Source organism: Notolepis coatsorum (assembly GCF_963971535.1).
Source record: "Notolepis coatsorum genome assembly, chromosome: 19".
NCBI lineage: Eukaryota > Metazoa > Chordata > Actinopteri > Aulopiformes > Paralepididae > Notolepis > Notolepis coatsorum.
The window spans coordinates 9,718,437-9,733,437 of record NC_140183.1 but is presented as its reverse complement, the minus strand read 5'-3'; the positions used below and the strand labels follow the sequence as shown (position 1 = coordinate 9,733,437).

The following is a 15,001-nucleotide window of genomic DNA, read 5'->3' as shown; positions in this document are numbered from 1 at the left end:
GACAGTAGGGCAGCATGTGGTACTCTACGCCCTCCCCAGACCGACAGTAGGGCAGCATGTGGTAGTCTACACCCTCCCCAGACTTACAGTAGGGCAACGCAACGACCAGGAGGGAATTGACCTGACGACAACATTGGGTCCAAATAGCTGATTTTCAATCGTCTGTACAAAACAAACTCCTTAAGAATATGTGAATATATTCCACTATTTTATAGTCTCAAATGTTCCACACTGGGGCTTTAGATACGATTTATGATTCGGTTGCTGGATTGAAATGTAGGCTTTAAGTTGATAGTTCCTTTAAACCACATTAGTTGAGATTTGATCTGAGCTGCTGACACTGAGGGGACAGTAGAGACACTAAGGTCCTCTGCTCCACGTCTAGATCCAGGGACTGGTTTAGTTTCACACCCTCTGCTCCTGTTTCATTCATAGATAGAAGCCTCTCTGTTAGCTGGACTCAAGAATGTGTGTGTACAGACACACACACACACACACACACACACACACACACACACACACACACACACACACACACACACACACACACACCCACTCCCAGAATAACTCACTCATACACACACACACATTCTCTCTCGCTCACTATCTCTCATTCCCACTCTGTTAGACACAATGCGTGTATGCAAACACAAACACACATACTCTCTCCCTCTCAGGAACACACAGAAGCATGCACGTTTGCATTCTCCCTCTCTCTCTCAATCACCTACTGTACACATCCACTCACTCTCGCTCACTCACTCACTCACTCACTCACTCACTCACTCACTCACTCACTCACTCACTCACTCACTCACTCACTCACTCACTCACTCACTCACTCACAGACACATGCACACAGTGTGTGTGACTGGGCTCCATTGTGTGCGTAGCATCGTAAACCAGGGCAGAGGGAGATCAGCGTGTGTCTGGCAGCGCTGGGTTAAAGGGCTGGCAGTTCGCACTGAAGAAGCAACACCAGCATGTACTACTGCATGCCACTGTAGCTTCTTACTGCATGCCACTGTAGCTTCTTACTGCATGCCACTGTAGCTTCTTACTGCATGCCACTGTAGCTTCTTACTGCATGCCACTGTAGCTTCTTACTGCATGCCACTGTATGTACTACTGCATGCCACTGTATGTACTTACTGCATGCCACTGTATGTACTTACTGCATGCCACTGTAGCTTCTTACTGCATGCCACTGTAGCTTCTTACTGCATGCCACTGTAGCTTCTTACTGCATGCCACTGTAGCTTCTTACTGCATGCCACTGTAGCTTCTTACTGCATGCCACTGTATCTACTTACTGCATGCCACTGTAGCTACTTACTGCATGCCACTGTAGCTTCTTACTGCATGCCACTGTAGCTACTTACTGCATGCCACTGTAGCTTCTTACTGCATGCCACTGTAGCTTCTTACTGCATGCCACTGTAGCTTCTTACTGCATGACACTGTAGCTACTTACTGCATGCCACTGTAGCTACTTACTGCATGCCACTGTAGCTTCTTACTGCATGCCACTGTATCTACTTACTGCATGCCACTGTAGCTACTTACTGCATGCCACTGTATCTACTTACTGCATGCCACTGTATCTACTTACTGCATGCCACTGTAGCTTCTTACTGCATGCCACTGTAGCTTCTTACTGCATGCCACTGTAGCTTCTTACTGCATGCCACTGTATCTTCTTACTGCATGCCACTGTAGCTTCTTACTGCATGCCACTGTAGCTTCTTACTGCATGCCACTGTAGCTACTTACTGCATGCCACTGTAGCTTCTTACTGCATGACACTGTAGCTACTTACTGCATGCCACTGTAGCTTCTTACTGCATGCCACTGTAGCTTCTTACTGCATGCCACTGTAGCTTCTTACTGCATGCCACTGTATCTTCTTACTGCATGCCACTGTAGCTTCTTACTGCATGCCACTGTAGCTTCTTACTGCATGCCACTGTAGCTACTTACTGCATGCCACTGTAGCTTCTTACTGCATGCCACTGTAGCTACTTACTGCATGCCACTGTATCTACTTACTGCATGCCACTGTATCTACTTACTGCATGCCACTGTATCTACTTACTGCATGCCACTGTAGCTACTTACTGCATGCCACTGTATCTACTTACTGCATGCCACTGTATCTACTTACTGCATGCCACTGTAGCTACTTACTGCATGCCACTGTAGCTACTTACTGCATGCCACTGTATCTTCTTACTGCATGCCACTGTAGCTACTTACTGCATGCCACTGTATCTACTTACTGCATGCCACTGTAGCTACTTACTGCATGCCACTGTAGCTTCTTACTGCATGCCACTGTAGCTTCTTACTGCATGCCACTGTAGCTACTTACTGCATGCCACTGTAGCTACTTACTGCATGCCACTGTAGCTTCTTACTGCATGCCACTGTAGCTACTTACTGCATGCCACTGTAGCTACTTACTGCATGCCACTGTATCTACTTACTGCATGCCACTGTAGCTACTTACTGCATGCCACTGTAGCTTCTTACTGCATGCCACTGTAGCTTCTTACTGCATGCCACTGTAGCTACTTACTGCATGCCACTGTAGCTACTTACTGCATGCCACTGTAGCTACTTACTGCATGCCACTGTAGCTACTTACTGCATGCCACTGTAGCTACTTACTGCATGCCACTGTATCTTCTTACTGCATGCCTCTGTAGCTTCTTACTGCATGCCACTGTAGCTTCTTACTGCATGCCACTGTATCTTCTTACTGCATGCCTCTGTAGCTACTTACTGCATGCCACTGTAGCTTCTTACTGCATGCCACTGTAGCTTCTTACTGCATGCCACTGTAGCTACTTACTGCATGCCACTGTAGCTACTTACTGCATGCCACTGTAGCTACTTACTGCATGCCACTGTAGCTACTTACCATAATGGAATCTGTTCTGACCTGCCTGGTTAAATAAAGGGGGCGACAGTGGCTCAAGAGGTAGATCAGTTGTCTGGTAATCAGAAGGTAGATTCCCGCTCCTCCTGGGCAGTGTGTCGAAGTGTCCTTCAGCAAGACACTTACCCCCTAACTGCTCCCGATGAGCAGGTTGGCACCTTGCACTCTGCTGTCGGTGTGTGTGAATGTTTGAGTGAATGGATATTTGGATAAAAGCACTATATAAATGCACCATTTCAATAAATAAAAATAAATAAATGTATATATATTTATTAGTGCTGTCAATCGATTCAAATATTTAATCTGATTAATCGCATGATTGTCCATAGTTAACTCGCGATTAATCGCAAATTAATTGAATTTTTTTATAATTTTTTTTATCTACCTTAAACAGATCTTTTTCAAGTTCCACGTTTTTTTTATCCACTTTTTCTCCTTATTCTCCCATCCCAAATTTGTGTTTCCAATTCTCCCCTCCCCTGTTTTGAAAGTTGCTCGCATATGCCCCCCACTGGTCGGTTATAGGGAGGATAGAAGCCTTGCATCACGTGTCCCCTCCGGTACACGAGGAGGCAGCCTGTCACATCTTTTCACCTGCCAGCGCGGACTCTCATTGGCGAGGTGTAACGTGTGGGAGGCTCACACTACCCCCGCTATTTCCTGTCTCTGCTGTGCAGGCGTCCCCCAACCGACCTGTAGGAGTCGCTGTCCACAACGTCCAGATTACCACCCATCGACTTTCACCCGCTGACTCTGCCAATTGAGCCAGTATGACGGCCGGCCCAAGCCGGAGGCAATGCTGACACCCGGATTCGAGACCGGAGTCTCTTGCATTGGTGACGAGCGCAATCTCCGCTGCGCCACCCAGCCGCCCTCAAGTTCCAAGTTTTAATACTCTTATCAACATGAGAGTCAACAAATGCTTGCTTTATGCAGCCATTTAACACAAAAGGATGACCATCATGCATTGCAAATTTGCATCAAATTCAAAACATAAAAGACAAAATAACTTAAAAGAAAATAATAATTTAAAACAATGAATAAAGTGTGCATGAAATAATAGGGGATAGAAAACGTTAGGAACATGTTACATTCACCCACACAAAGGCTATTTATACATCTTGTACATTATATTCCTATATAAACAGGAATCCTCTGCTTATCATTGTGTTTCCTGTTTCTACCTGTTTGTCATCATCAGGCCTCTGATGATAGTGACCCAGAAGATCACAACACTGGCCTTCCAGCTGCATGACGGTAAGACTCACTCGCTCGCTCACTCACTCAACTACCCACTCTCTCACTCGCTCACTCACTCACGTCAATTCAAATAGAAGAGGCATTTTGAATTACACAAAGTTACAAATTACATTTTCAGTAATGTCATGAAGGGATTTGAGGAAAGAAGGTTAGATGGGAGGATGGAAAGGAAGGAGGGGGGTGGGGGGGTGAAAGGAGGGAGGGAGGGGGCGGATGAAAGGAAGAATGGATGAATGGGGAAGAAGAGGGGAGGAAGGGAGAGACTGGGTGACTGAAAATAAACGTCTGTCGAGTTATTGACCGAGCAACAGTTGTGATTGGAGGATCAAGAAAAGAGGGCAGGGCTTGAGATAGGATAATGGAGGAGTGATTGAATGGAATAAATCCAGAATTAAGAGATGTGGTCTTCAACAGCATGTCTCTTGTTCTTCAGGCCTGTGCAAGAAGCCTGGGGATCTGACTCCAGACCAGCTGCGATTTGCCGTCAGGTATGTGACATCATCAGCCCTATAGTCTAACTAAGAACTCTGAACTCTGATTTCACGGTCTACAACTGCCCTACACTGTAATCATAATAATCACAACTACCTACCTTATACTATATTCTACCCATATAGCTCATATAAATAGTGTATATGTTATGGTTTGTAAACAACCCCAACAGCACGACAGACAGGTAGTTCAGAGTTAGCCAAAAACGATGGGCGTATTTATTTCACAACAGAAATGGGCAACAATAAAGTAAATCCATCCGAGGAGAATCCTTTAGCCGAGTAGGGCTCTGCGGCTCTGCAGCTTGATAATCCTTTTAGCCGAGTAGGGCTCTGCGGCTCTGCAGCTGGATAATCACTTGTGGAGAAAAAGAAAACGGAGAATGTCATTAATAGAAACGTAGAAATCTACGAGGCAGAGTCCAGTAACAAGACAGAGTCTGGTAACAAGACAAAGTGACAATTCTTCAGTGTTAAGGAACACACAAAAACAGATGAAGGTATTGTCTTCAGTGTTAAGGAACACACAAAAACAGATGGAGGTATTGAGTCCAGGATAAAACGAGGATATTAGTTCATCAAAAGATAGAGGAAACAGCAGCAATGTCCAAGGGCGTACTGGAGGAAACACACAAGAGGCACAAGCAGTAGCTGGTGGTGACCAAAACGACCCGACACTGAACGTTCAGCAAACCGTGTATAAGAGGGCTCCCGTCGAGCTGATTGGTAACTCCTCTCAGGTGCGTGATGGTAATTGGCACCTGGAAGCGCGCAGTACTGGGCCAGCCCTCACAGTATAAATATAGAAATATGGGGCGCCCTCGTGGCGCACCGCATACAGCACTACGGTGCAACACGGCCGACCCGGGTTCGATTCCCAGACCCGTTGATCTTTGCCGAATGTCTTCCCCGGTCTATCTCCCATTCCTCCTCTCTCTCTCTCTCTCTCTCTACCGGACTGCCTACAAAAAATCCTACAAAAACATAACTTGTCCGAAAGGACAAGTAACATTTAAATATAGAAATATATTTATATATTTATATTTACTGCATATTGCAATCCTGGAGTTAATCTAGATTAAAATGGCTCATTTGAAGTCTGCCAAAGGCATTCAAAATATGTGTGTTCTACCTAGGGATGGGTATCGTTAGGATTTTATCGATACTACTACTCTTATCGATACTGCTTAACGGTTCGGTACTTTATCGACATTGCTTTATTATTTATAACTTTATAAATAAATACTATTTCTTCAGCAACAGCAGCAGCAATGTTCTTTTATATAACTTTATAAATAAATTATAAATAAATATAATAAATAAATATTATTTCTTCAGCAACAGCAGCAACAATGTTTTAAATGTGTCTGAATTATAGACTTTTTATAATAAACAACAAATGTAAGATAAAAAAACACTATATACACTGAATGATTAGTTGTTACCTAAAGCCCTTGGACTCCACTGTAGAGAAGGGGTGCAGGCCTTTGACAACAAACTGGGTCACAGCCCTGTGACACTCGTTCCCCCTACCTCTGTCATCCTTCCTAGCTGCTAGGGTGAAGGGACTTGGCTTGGCTGGGACCAGTGGTGGTAGAGGGAGGAGGGGTGGGATGGGACATGGTGGCTGCAGCCTCAGCCTGACGAATGACGATCTATAAAAAGTTGTCATCTTTCAAATATATTTGTAGCTAAACAATTAGCTAAGCAATTATATTTTATTTATTAGCCTATTCGTAATAATTCGTTATTAGCCTAGCTAACTCCGTATTATCTTGGCTTACCTGCAGTGGACGTGGATGCAGATGGAACAGTGCGAGGCTGCGAGCAAAGCAGTTGAAAACGGCGCATTTCTGCAGACTAATGTTACGTTTTGACAACAGATGTTTTGACAAATTGCTTGTATTGCCACCCTTACTTGCAAATGTTTTATTGCACTTGTGGCAACGTGCGTTGTCGGCATCGACTTTCGTAAAGTGTACCCAGACTTTTGTTTTGTTCTCTCTGCCATGATTAGCGCAGAGCTCGGTCTGTGTGGCTTCAACACGGAGCCACGGACAGGCCCCTCCCTTATTTTTTTTTTTTTCTTTTTTTTTTTACTTTATTTTTTTAGCGTTTATCGCTTTTCTGGTCAAGCATGACCGACAGTTGTAGAGTGAAACGGGAGGGAGAACAGGGGAAGACATTCGGCAAATGACGGCGGGTCCGGGAATCGAACTCGGAGTCAACCAGAACCGTGACGCAGCACGGCTCCTCCCGACGCAGAAATAGCGCAGAGATACGCGGTGAGCTACTGGAGCTCCCCTACATTTTGAATTTTTTTATTAGCGATCTGAATTCATATTTCATCAACCGAGTCTCTCGTTGGGAAACCAGCCACATCAGGAGCTCAGATGTGAAAAAAGCGCCCCCTATCGTCTCCCAGATGGTAATGCACCCTTTTGGAATGGACTCAATGAAAATGGATGAGAAAAGAAAAATCCGGAATCCACATTTTACTTCTCAGGCATGTAATCTGAGCCGATTGCAGTCATTCTGGTCCCTCAGAACAGCGTGGAATATGTGTTTCGACCACCCAGCGTTGGATCAATAAAAGCGATCGATTTTTGGAATGGCGATCAGGAATTGGAATGGTCTTTTTGGAGAACATCTGATCTGAGGTAAGAAATCTATTTTACAAGTCTTGGGATAATCAGAGTTGTATTTGCTGAGCTCTCAGCGTTCGCCCTATGTGTGTGTGTGTGTGTGTGTGTGTGTGTGTGTGTGTGTGTGTGTGTGTGTGTGTGTGTGTGTGTGTGTGTGTGTGTGTGTGTGTGTGTGTGTGTGTGTGTGTGTGTGTGTGTGTGTGTGTGTGTGTGTGTGTGTGTGTGTGTGTGATGTTGAGGAAATGAAGTAATCGATTTTCAGCTCGTGGCCCCAGCGTGCATACGTACACATATACTATCGATAATCTAGCGTTTATTTGAAAACGATTCATAAATAGGCAGAAAAATTACAACGTTTTTGTGTATTCTAGAATATTCCAGTACAGGGCGTTTATTATGGAATATTTTTATTTTCCTTGAAAACGAGGGCTTTTCAAAATGCTATAAACCGCACAAACATTCCATTCAACCGTTATGTAAAATTATTCAATGCAATGCTATTCCCATTTGCTCTGATTTGCGTATGAAAACATGTTAAAGGAACATGGCGACATTTTGGGAAATTAGCTTACCGTCTTCTCCAGAGAGAGACAAGAATATAGATACCAGTTTCCTCTCTGTGCGTTCAGTAGAAAGCTGGCTGCGCGTTAGCCTAGCTTAGCACAATGAATGGAAGCGGACAGTGCCGGTTAGCCTAGGCATTTTCCAATTAACACCTCTCCTGAAGGATAACCGGCACTGTCCGCTCCCATTCATTGTGCTAAGCTAGGCTAACGTGCAGCCAGATAGCTTTCTACCGAACGCACAGAGAAGAAACTGGTATCTATCTTCTTCTCTCTCTGGAGAAGACGGTAAGCGAATAAGCCAAAATGTTGGCGTGTTCCTTTAAGTATTAGTCTCCACTTGTGACGCCTCTGAAGAAAACTGTGTTCTCTCTCTGCTCCAGTATCTCAGCTACTAACTGTGTTCTCTCTGCAGACAGAGGCCCTCGCTGCTCCAGTATCTCAGCTACAACCTGAACTTCCTCAGCATCCTGGTGGGACCCTGCAGTAACTACAAGGACTACATCGACTTCATAGACGGCTCACATGTCCACAGGAGGCTGCGCTCAGACTGCAATGGACAGAACGGCTACGACAAGGCCCCCGAGCCCTCCCCTCTGGTATGTTTAAAAAAAATAAAAGGAGAATACACACTGAACTAGGAAGTCAAATCAAATCAAATCAAATTTATTTATAAGGCCCGACAACACACGTTAATGTCCCCATGGGTTGTACAAGTCTTCTTTAAAAAAGTCAAGAAGAAAACATAACAATAAGTCAAGAACAGAACAAGAACACCATAAGGTCCAACAAATTTAAAATAAATGCAAATAAATGAAAGAATGCAAGCACTCCCAGACATACCCCACGCGAAGGTAAGGAAAAACTCACTAAAACCTAACAATAGGGAAAAATACTCCACAGGCAGTGTGGAGGAGAGAAACCTTAGAAGGGCCATTCAAGGGGGGATCTCCCTTCTTAGGCTATGGTTAGACTAGTGTATTCCTGGCATTTTTTTATACGTTTTTGACGACGTTTGATGTCCTATCTACACAGAAATGCGTTTTTTGGCGTTTTTTTGTGGATACGGCTGAAACGCAAAATTGTGTTTGCGTTTGGAGATACGCAAAAAAAACGAGTCGACAACAGCGTGTAGTCAGCACGGAGCAGTTGTTGCGAAAACGCCCATGCGCAGTAGATACCATCTGCGTGCCCTTCCGGTGACAACAGTGTGTGTGTTTGGGACAGAGCTCCGTGTCCCAAATAGCTTCAGCTACCATGTGTTGTCAAGTTATTGTTATAAGGACCCCAGTCCAAGCTACAACAGTCTGCATTCCCTTAACAATTGTTTGTATTGAGCCGTATTGTATTGTACCCATATGCAATATGTTAAATAAAGTTTACATCCATTCATTCTGCTAGCATTACCGATTGCATGAGCAGCTGGCTAACGTGAGCTATCAGGATTTAGACCCTGTTAGCTCAGAGTTCCTCTTTCAACTTAACAAGCATTAAACAAAATGGCCCAGTCATCTATTCACCTTTGTTTAATACACACAGCGTTGTCTCTAATGTTATCTAACTACTGATAGCTCGCGATATCATCAGTTTTGGTGCTGGCTAAGTAGCGTGAGCTAACGTTAGCTTCTAGCCACAATGCTATATTGTTATAATGGCATACTCCATTGACGTTAGCATGCAGCTAACAATGCTACAGATCGTTTTTTAGACTAAACTATCCGCTCTTGGTGGTCACTTGTGTTGATGTTAGTTTTGTTTCATCAACAAATGACAGGCAGAACACACAGTGAATGTATCCGTTTTGTTTATTGCACTTTTATTAGGCTTTGCTGAAAAAAGAATTGCTGCATTGAGTAAATAGGCAAGATGGTGGCGCGGCATAGGCGCCTGCCTTATTGACATTTTCTTTGCTGGAGCTTCCAGGAAGTGTATTGGCACATTCGTTCTGATTGGTTGAAATTGCCTTCATGTTTGCCACCTACTGCCACCTACTGCTTTGGCAGTGTACTACATCAGTGTGCTCTGGTGACAAAAACGAAAAAAAAACGAAAGTGTGACTCGAGGCGCATGACGTCGCGGCGATACGCGGCGATACGTATAAGAAAACAATACGAAGATGATACGAAAGGTGTAACCGCAGCCTTAGATGTCGGTGATAGTAGTGTTGCAGACTAACAGTTGGTAAGCATGCACTCAAGTGTGTAGTGAAACACAGATGAGTGCATGCAATAGCAACTGAACATGTTGAAAGATTAAAGGAAGAACAGCTTTTTCAAGCTTCGCACCTTGGGCATGGAATGGGCTACAGGACCATATCCACTTAGATACCCTGGTCTCTCTCTGTGAATTTAAATCTGTATTACATAACTTCCTACAAGAAGAATGTTGCTGCTTTCTGCAAAACTGCAAAATTACTGTATTACCCTGTATTTAACTGTCATACACTTTTACTACTATTTACTATATTATTACTGTTTTGTGTTTACATGTGATGTATTGTATATTGTATACATGCACTTTTATTATGTTCATGTGTGATGTACCGCACATTTTATTGCTGTCTGATATATTGCAAATGTTATATCTTGGCCAGGTCTCCCTTGCAAAAGAGATCTTGTATCTCAATGGGACTTCCTGGTTAAATAAAGGTTAAATAAAAAATATATAAAAATGTCCCCTCCCCCTCCCCTCTGGTATATTCCCTCCCCCTCTGGTATGTTCCCTCCCCCTCTGGCATGTTCCCCTCCTCCCCTGGTATGTCCCCTCCCCCTCTGGTATGTTCCCCTCCCCCTCTGGTATGTTCCCCCTCCCCTCTGGTATGTTCCCTCCCCCTCTGTTATGTCCCCTCCCCCTATGTTATGTCCCCTCCCCCTCTGGTATGTCCCCTCCCCCTCTGGTATGTCCCCTCCCCCTCTGTTATGTCCCATCCCCCTCTGGTATGTTCCCTCCCCCTCTGTTATGTCCCTTCCCCCTCTGTTATGTTCCCTCCCCCTCTGGTATGTTCCATACTGGGCTGGCTTGAGTAGGGGGTATCTGCAGAGCCGCAGAGCCAGGCTGGACGGGTATAAGTGGTCTGGACAAGTATAAGTGGTCTGGACAAGTAGTTGGCTTGGCTTGGTCCATACTGGGCTGGCTTGGCTTGGTCCATACTGGGCTGGCTTGGCTTGGTCCATACTGGGCTGGCTTGGCTTGGGCCATACTGGGCTGGCTTGGCTTGGTCCATAGTGGGCTGGCTTGGCTTGGTCCATAGTGGGCTGGCTTGGCTTGGTCCATAGTGGGCTGGCTTGGTCCATGCATACAATTTTAATCTGTCCATTTACATTGATGTTGCATTGGCAGATATGAAATTCCTATCAGATTTATTTCTACATGTGAATTCATTTATTTCCCTGTTAACACGTCCGTGACGCACAATCTGTTCTGTGACACGTGTGAGTCAAACAAATCTGAAGCGGGTAACTCAACCCGTGAGCGTCACCAGGCTGCCGTGCTGTTTTCAGAACGCCGTGTGCCGCAAGCTGCTAGTGTGCTGTGGCTGTATGGCCTTCTTCCTCACCGTGACCAGATCCCTGCCAATCACGCACAATGTCGACGCCCACTTCATCAGCCACGCCCCCTTCCTCACCAGGCTGACCTACGCGTTCTTCTCAATACAAGCATCGAGGCCCAAGTTCTACATCGCCTGGACTCTCGGTGAGTGCCCTGTGTACGCTGTGCTTTTCCACAACTGAGTGACTGGGTGAGCGAGTGCCTCCGCAGGTGTCATGCACACAGACGCCCCTCCCAGACGCCCCCCCTACACGCCCCCCCCCCAGCAGCTTCCTCTTCCCTCCCCCCAGACACCACCAAGTGCCTCCTGGTAGAATAGAAGCCTCCTGGTAGAATAGAAGCCTCCTGGTAGAATAGAAGGTAGAATAGAAGCCTTCTGGTAGAATAGATGCCTCCTGGTAGAATAGAAGCCTCCTGGTAGAATAGATGCCTCCTGGTAGAATAGAAGCCTCCTGGTAGAATAGAAGCCTCCTGGTAGAATAGAAGCCTCCTGGTAGAATAGATGGTAGAATAGATGCCTCCTGGTAGAATAGATGGTAGAATAGAAGCCTCCTGGTAGAATAGATGGTAGAATAGAAGCCTCCTGGTAGAATAGATGGTAGAATAGATGCCTCCTGGTAGAATAGAAGCCTCCTGGTAGAATAGATGCCTCCTGGTAGAATAGATGCCTCCTGCTAGAATAGAAGCCTCCTGGTAGAATAGAAGCCTCCTGGTAGAATAGATGCCTCCTGGTAGAATAGAAGCCTCCTGGTAGAATAGAAGCCTCCTGGTAGAATAGAAGCCTCCTGGTAGAATAGAAGCCTCCTGGTAGAATAGATGCCTCCTGGTAGAATAGATGCCTCCTGGTAGAATAGATGGTAGAATAGACGCCTCCTGGTAGAATAGATGGTAGAATAGATGCCTCCTGGTAGAATAGATGCCTCCTGGTAGAATAGAAGCCTCCTGGTAGAATAGAAGCCTCCTGGTAGAATAGATGCCTCCTGGTAGAATAGAAGCCTCCTGGTAGAATAGAAGCCTCCTGGTAGAATAGATGGTAGAATAGATGGTAGAATAGAAGCCTCCTGGTAGAATAGATGTCCCCTGGTAGAATAGATGGTAGAATAGAAGCCTCCTGGTAGAATAGAAGCCTCCTGGTAGAATAGAAGCCTCCTGGTAGAATAGATGCCCCCTGGTAGAATAGATGCCCCCTGGTAGAATAGAAGCCTCCTGGTAGAATAGAAGCCTCCTGGTAGAATAGATGCCTCCTGGTAGAATAGAAGCCTCCTGGTAGAATCGATGGTAGAATAGATGTCCCCTGGTAGAATAGATGGTAGAATAGAAGCCTCCTGGTAGAATAGATGGTAGAATAGAAGCCTCCTGGTAGAATAGAAGCCTCCTGGTAGAATAGAAGCCTCCTGGTAGAATAGAAGCCCCCTTTTAGAATAGATGCCTCCTGGTAGAATAGAAGCCCCATGGTAGAATAGATGCCCCCTGGTAGAATAGATGCCTGGTAGAATAGATGCCCCCTGGTAGAATAGATGCCTGGTAGAATAGATGCCTGGTAGAATAGATGTCCCCTGGTAGAATAGATGTCCCCTGGTAGAATAGATGTCCCCAGGTAGAATAGATGTCCCCAGGTAGAATAGATGTCCCCTGGTAGAATAGATGCCTGGTAGAATAGATGTCCCCTGGTAGAATAGATGTCCCCAGGTAGAATAGATGTCCCCTGGTAGAATAGATGCCTGGTAGAATAGATGCCTGGTAGAATAGATGCCTGGTAGAATAGATGTCCCCTGGTAGAATAGATGCCTGGTAGAATAGATGTCCCCTGGTAGAATAGATGTCCCCAGGTAGAATAGATGTCCCCTGGTAGAATAGATGCCTGGTAGAATAGATGCCTGGTAGAATAGATGCCTGGTAGAATAGATGTCCCCTGGTAGAATAGATGCCTCCTGGTAGAATAGATGCCTGGTAGAATAGATGTCCCCTGGTAGAATAGATGTCCCCAGGTAGAATGAGGGGAACGGGTGTTTTCCAGGGGCGACATTGGTGCACATGGGGACACGGTCGTTAATGCGGAAGAGGTTTCACAGTGTGATTTGGATTCAGGCAAGTCGTGTCCTCTGTGTGTGTCCTCAGCCGATGCCATCACCAATGCAGCGGGTTATGGCTTCAAAGGGCTGGATGAGAACGGACAGCCGTCCTGGGACCTCGTCTCCAACCTCAACATCTGGGGGATCGAGGTACTGACTGTTAACTAGAGATGCACCGGTACCTCTTTCTTGCTGACCGAGTGTTTCGTTTTGAGGACTCAAGTACTGGAGTACTGGAATGAATGCTATGCTTGATATTGACCATTTGTGACTGCTTCTACATTCTGTTGAAAATTGTGCGGGAAATAATTCTTATACAGACCATTACATTATTAACTTTTTGTCTAATCAAATCAGGTGTCAGATTACTGGGGTCATCTACCTCACAATGCAAAGCATTTAATGACAATCCTCTTTTTTTGCTGTTAGCTAGTGTTAGTGCTTAATGTCAGCTACCAAATGTTGCAGCTAACGCTAGCTAATGTCAGGTACCAAATGTTGCAGCTAATGCTAGCTAATGTCAGGTACCAAATGTTGCAGCTAATGCTAGCTAATGTCAGGGACCAAATGTTGCAGCTAACGCTAGCTAATGTCAGGTACCAAATGTTGCAGCTAACGCTAGCTAATGTCAGGTACCAAATGTTGCAGCTAACCTCCCGGCCACTGCCACTAAGCCTCTTCAACTCATTCAGAACGCAGCGGCCCGCCTGATCTCAAACCTACCGAAGTCGGCCCATGTCACCCCACTTCTTAGGGACCTGCACTGGCTCCCCATTGCTGCACGAATCCGCTTCAAGGCCCTCGACCTAGCATACCGTGCGGCAAAGGGAACCGCTCCCGCCTACCTCCGGTCAATGGTCTTTAACTACACACCCTCAAGACCCCTACGCTCTGCATCTTCTGGCCGCCTCAGACCTACTCCTATCCAAGCTCCGGGAGGGTCATCAAAGAGAAGTCGCCTATTCTCAGTCCTTGCCCCACAATGGTGGAATGAACTACCCACCCCAGTTAGGACAGCCGAATCACGTCCAATCTTTCGCCGTCGACTAAAGACGCACTTCTTCAACCATTATCTGAATTAAAAAAAAAAAAAAAAAAAAAAAAATCTAACCCTAACTAACCGTACTGTCATGCACTTGTCCTAATAAACTAACCTACACTGTAGCACTCAACACTTTGATGAACATTGTTGCTCAGCTGATAGAGTTGTGCCCTTCCTGATGGCTTGTCGTACAGAACTTGTAAGTCGCTTTGGATAAAAGCGTCAGCTAAATGACTAAATGTAAATGTAAATGTAACGCTAGCAACTGGTAATCAAAGACCATCTAATGTTAAACTAGAGTTAGCTGTAACATTTGGTAGCTGACAAAACTCTAATTGTTTGGTAGTTAATTCGGGAGCATGTCTATATTCCCCGGGGTTCTATGTTCCCCGCTCACGATAAAAAGGGTTCTATGTTCCCCGGGTTCTATGTTCCCCG

At 45.4% G+C, this 15,001-nt stretch overlaps 1 protein-coding gene across 1 annotated transcript in view; it reads left to right on the top strand.

The window, feature by feature from the left end:
* mboat1 (membrane bound O-acyltransferase domain containing 1) overlaps window positions 1-15,001 on the top strand; it is a gene marked incomplete at its 3' end in the record, with an annotated part of 85,443 nt that overhangs the window by 31,556 nt on the left and 38,886 nt on the right. Inside the window, exons 5-9 of the mRNA XM_084335947.1 lie at window positions 4,143-4,198; window positions 4,635-4,689; window positions 8,316-8,499; window positions 11,401-11,593; window positions 13,568-13,671. Coding sequence (XP_084192073.1) covers window positions 4,143-4,198; window positions 4,635-4,689; window positions 8,316-8,499; window positions 11,401-11,593; window positions 13,568-13,671 — 592 coding nt within the window. The remainder of the gene's footprint in view (window positions 1-4,142; window positions 4,199-4,634; window positions 4,690-8,315; window positions 8,500-11,400; window positions 11,594-13,567; window positions 13,672-15,001) is intronic.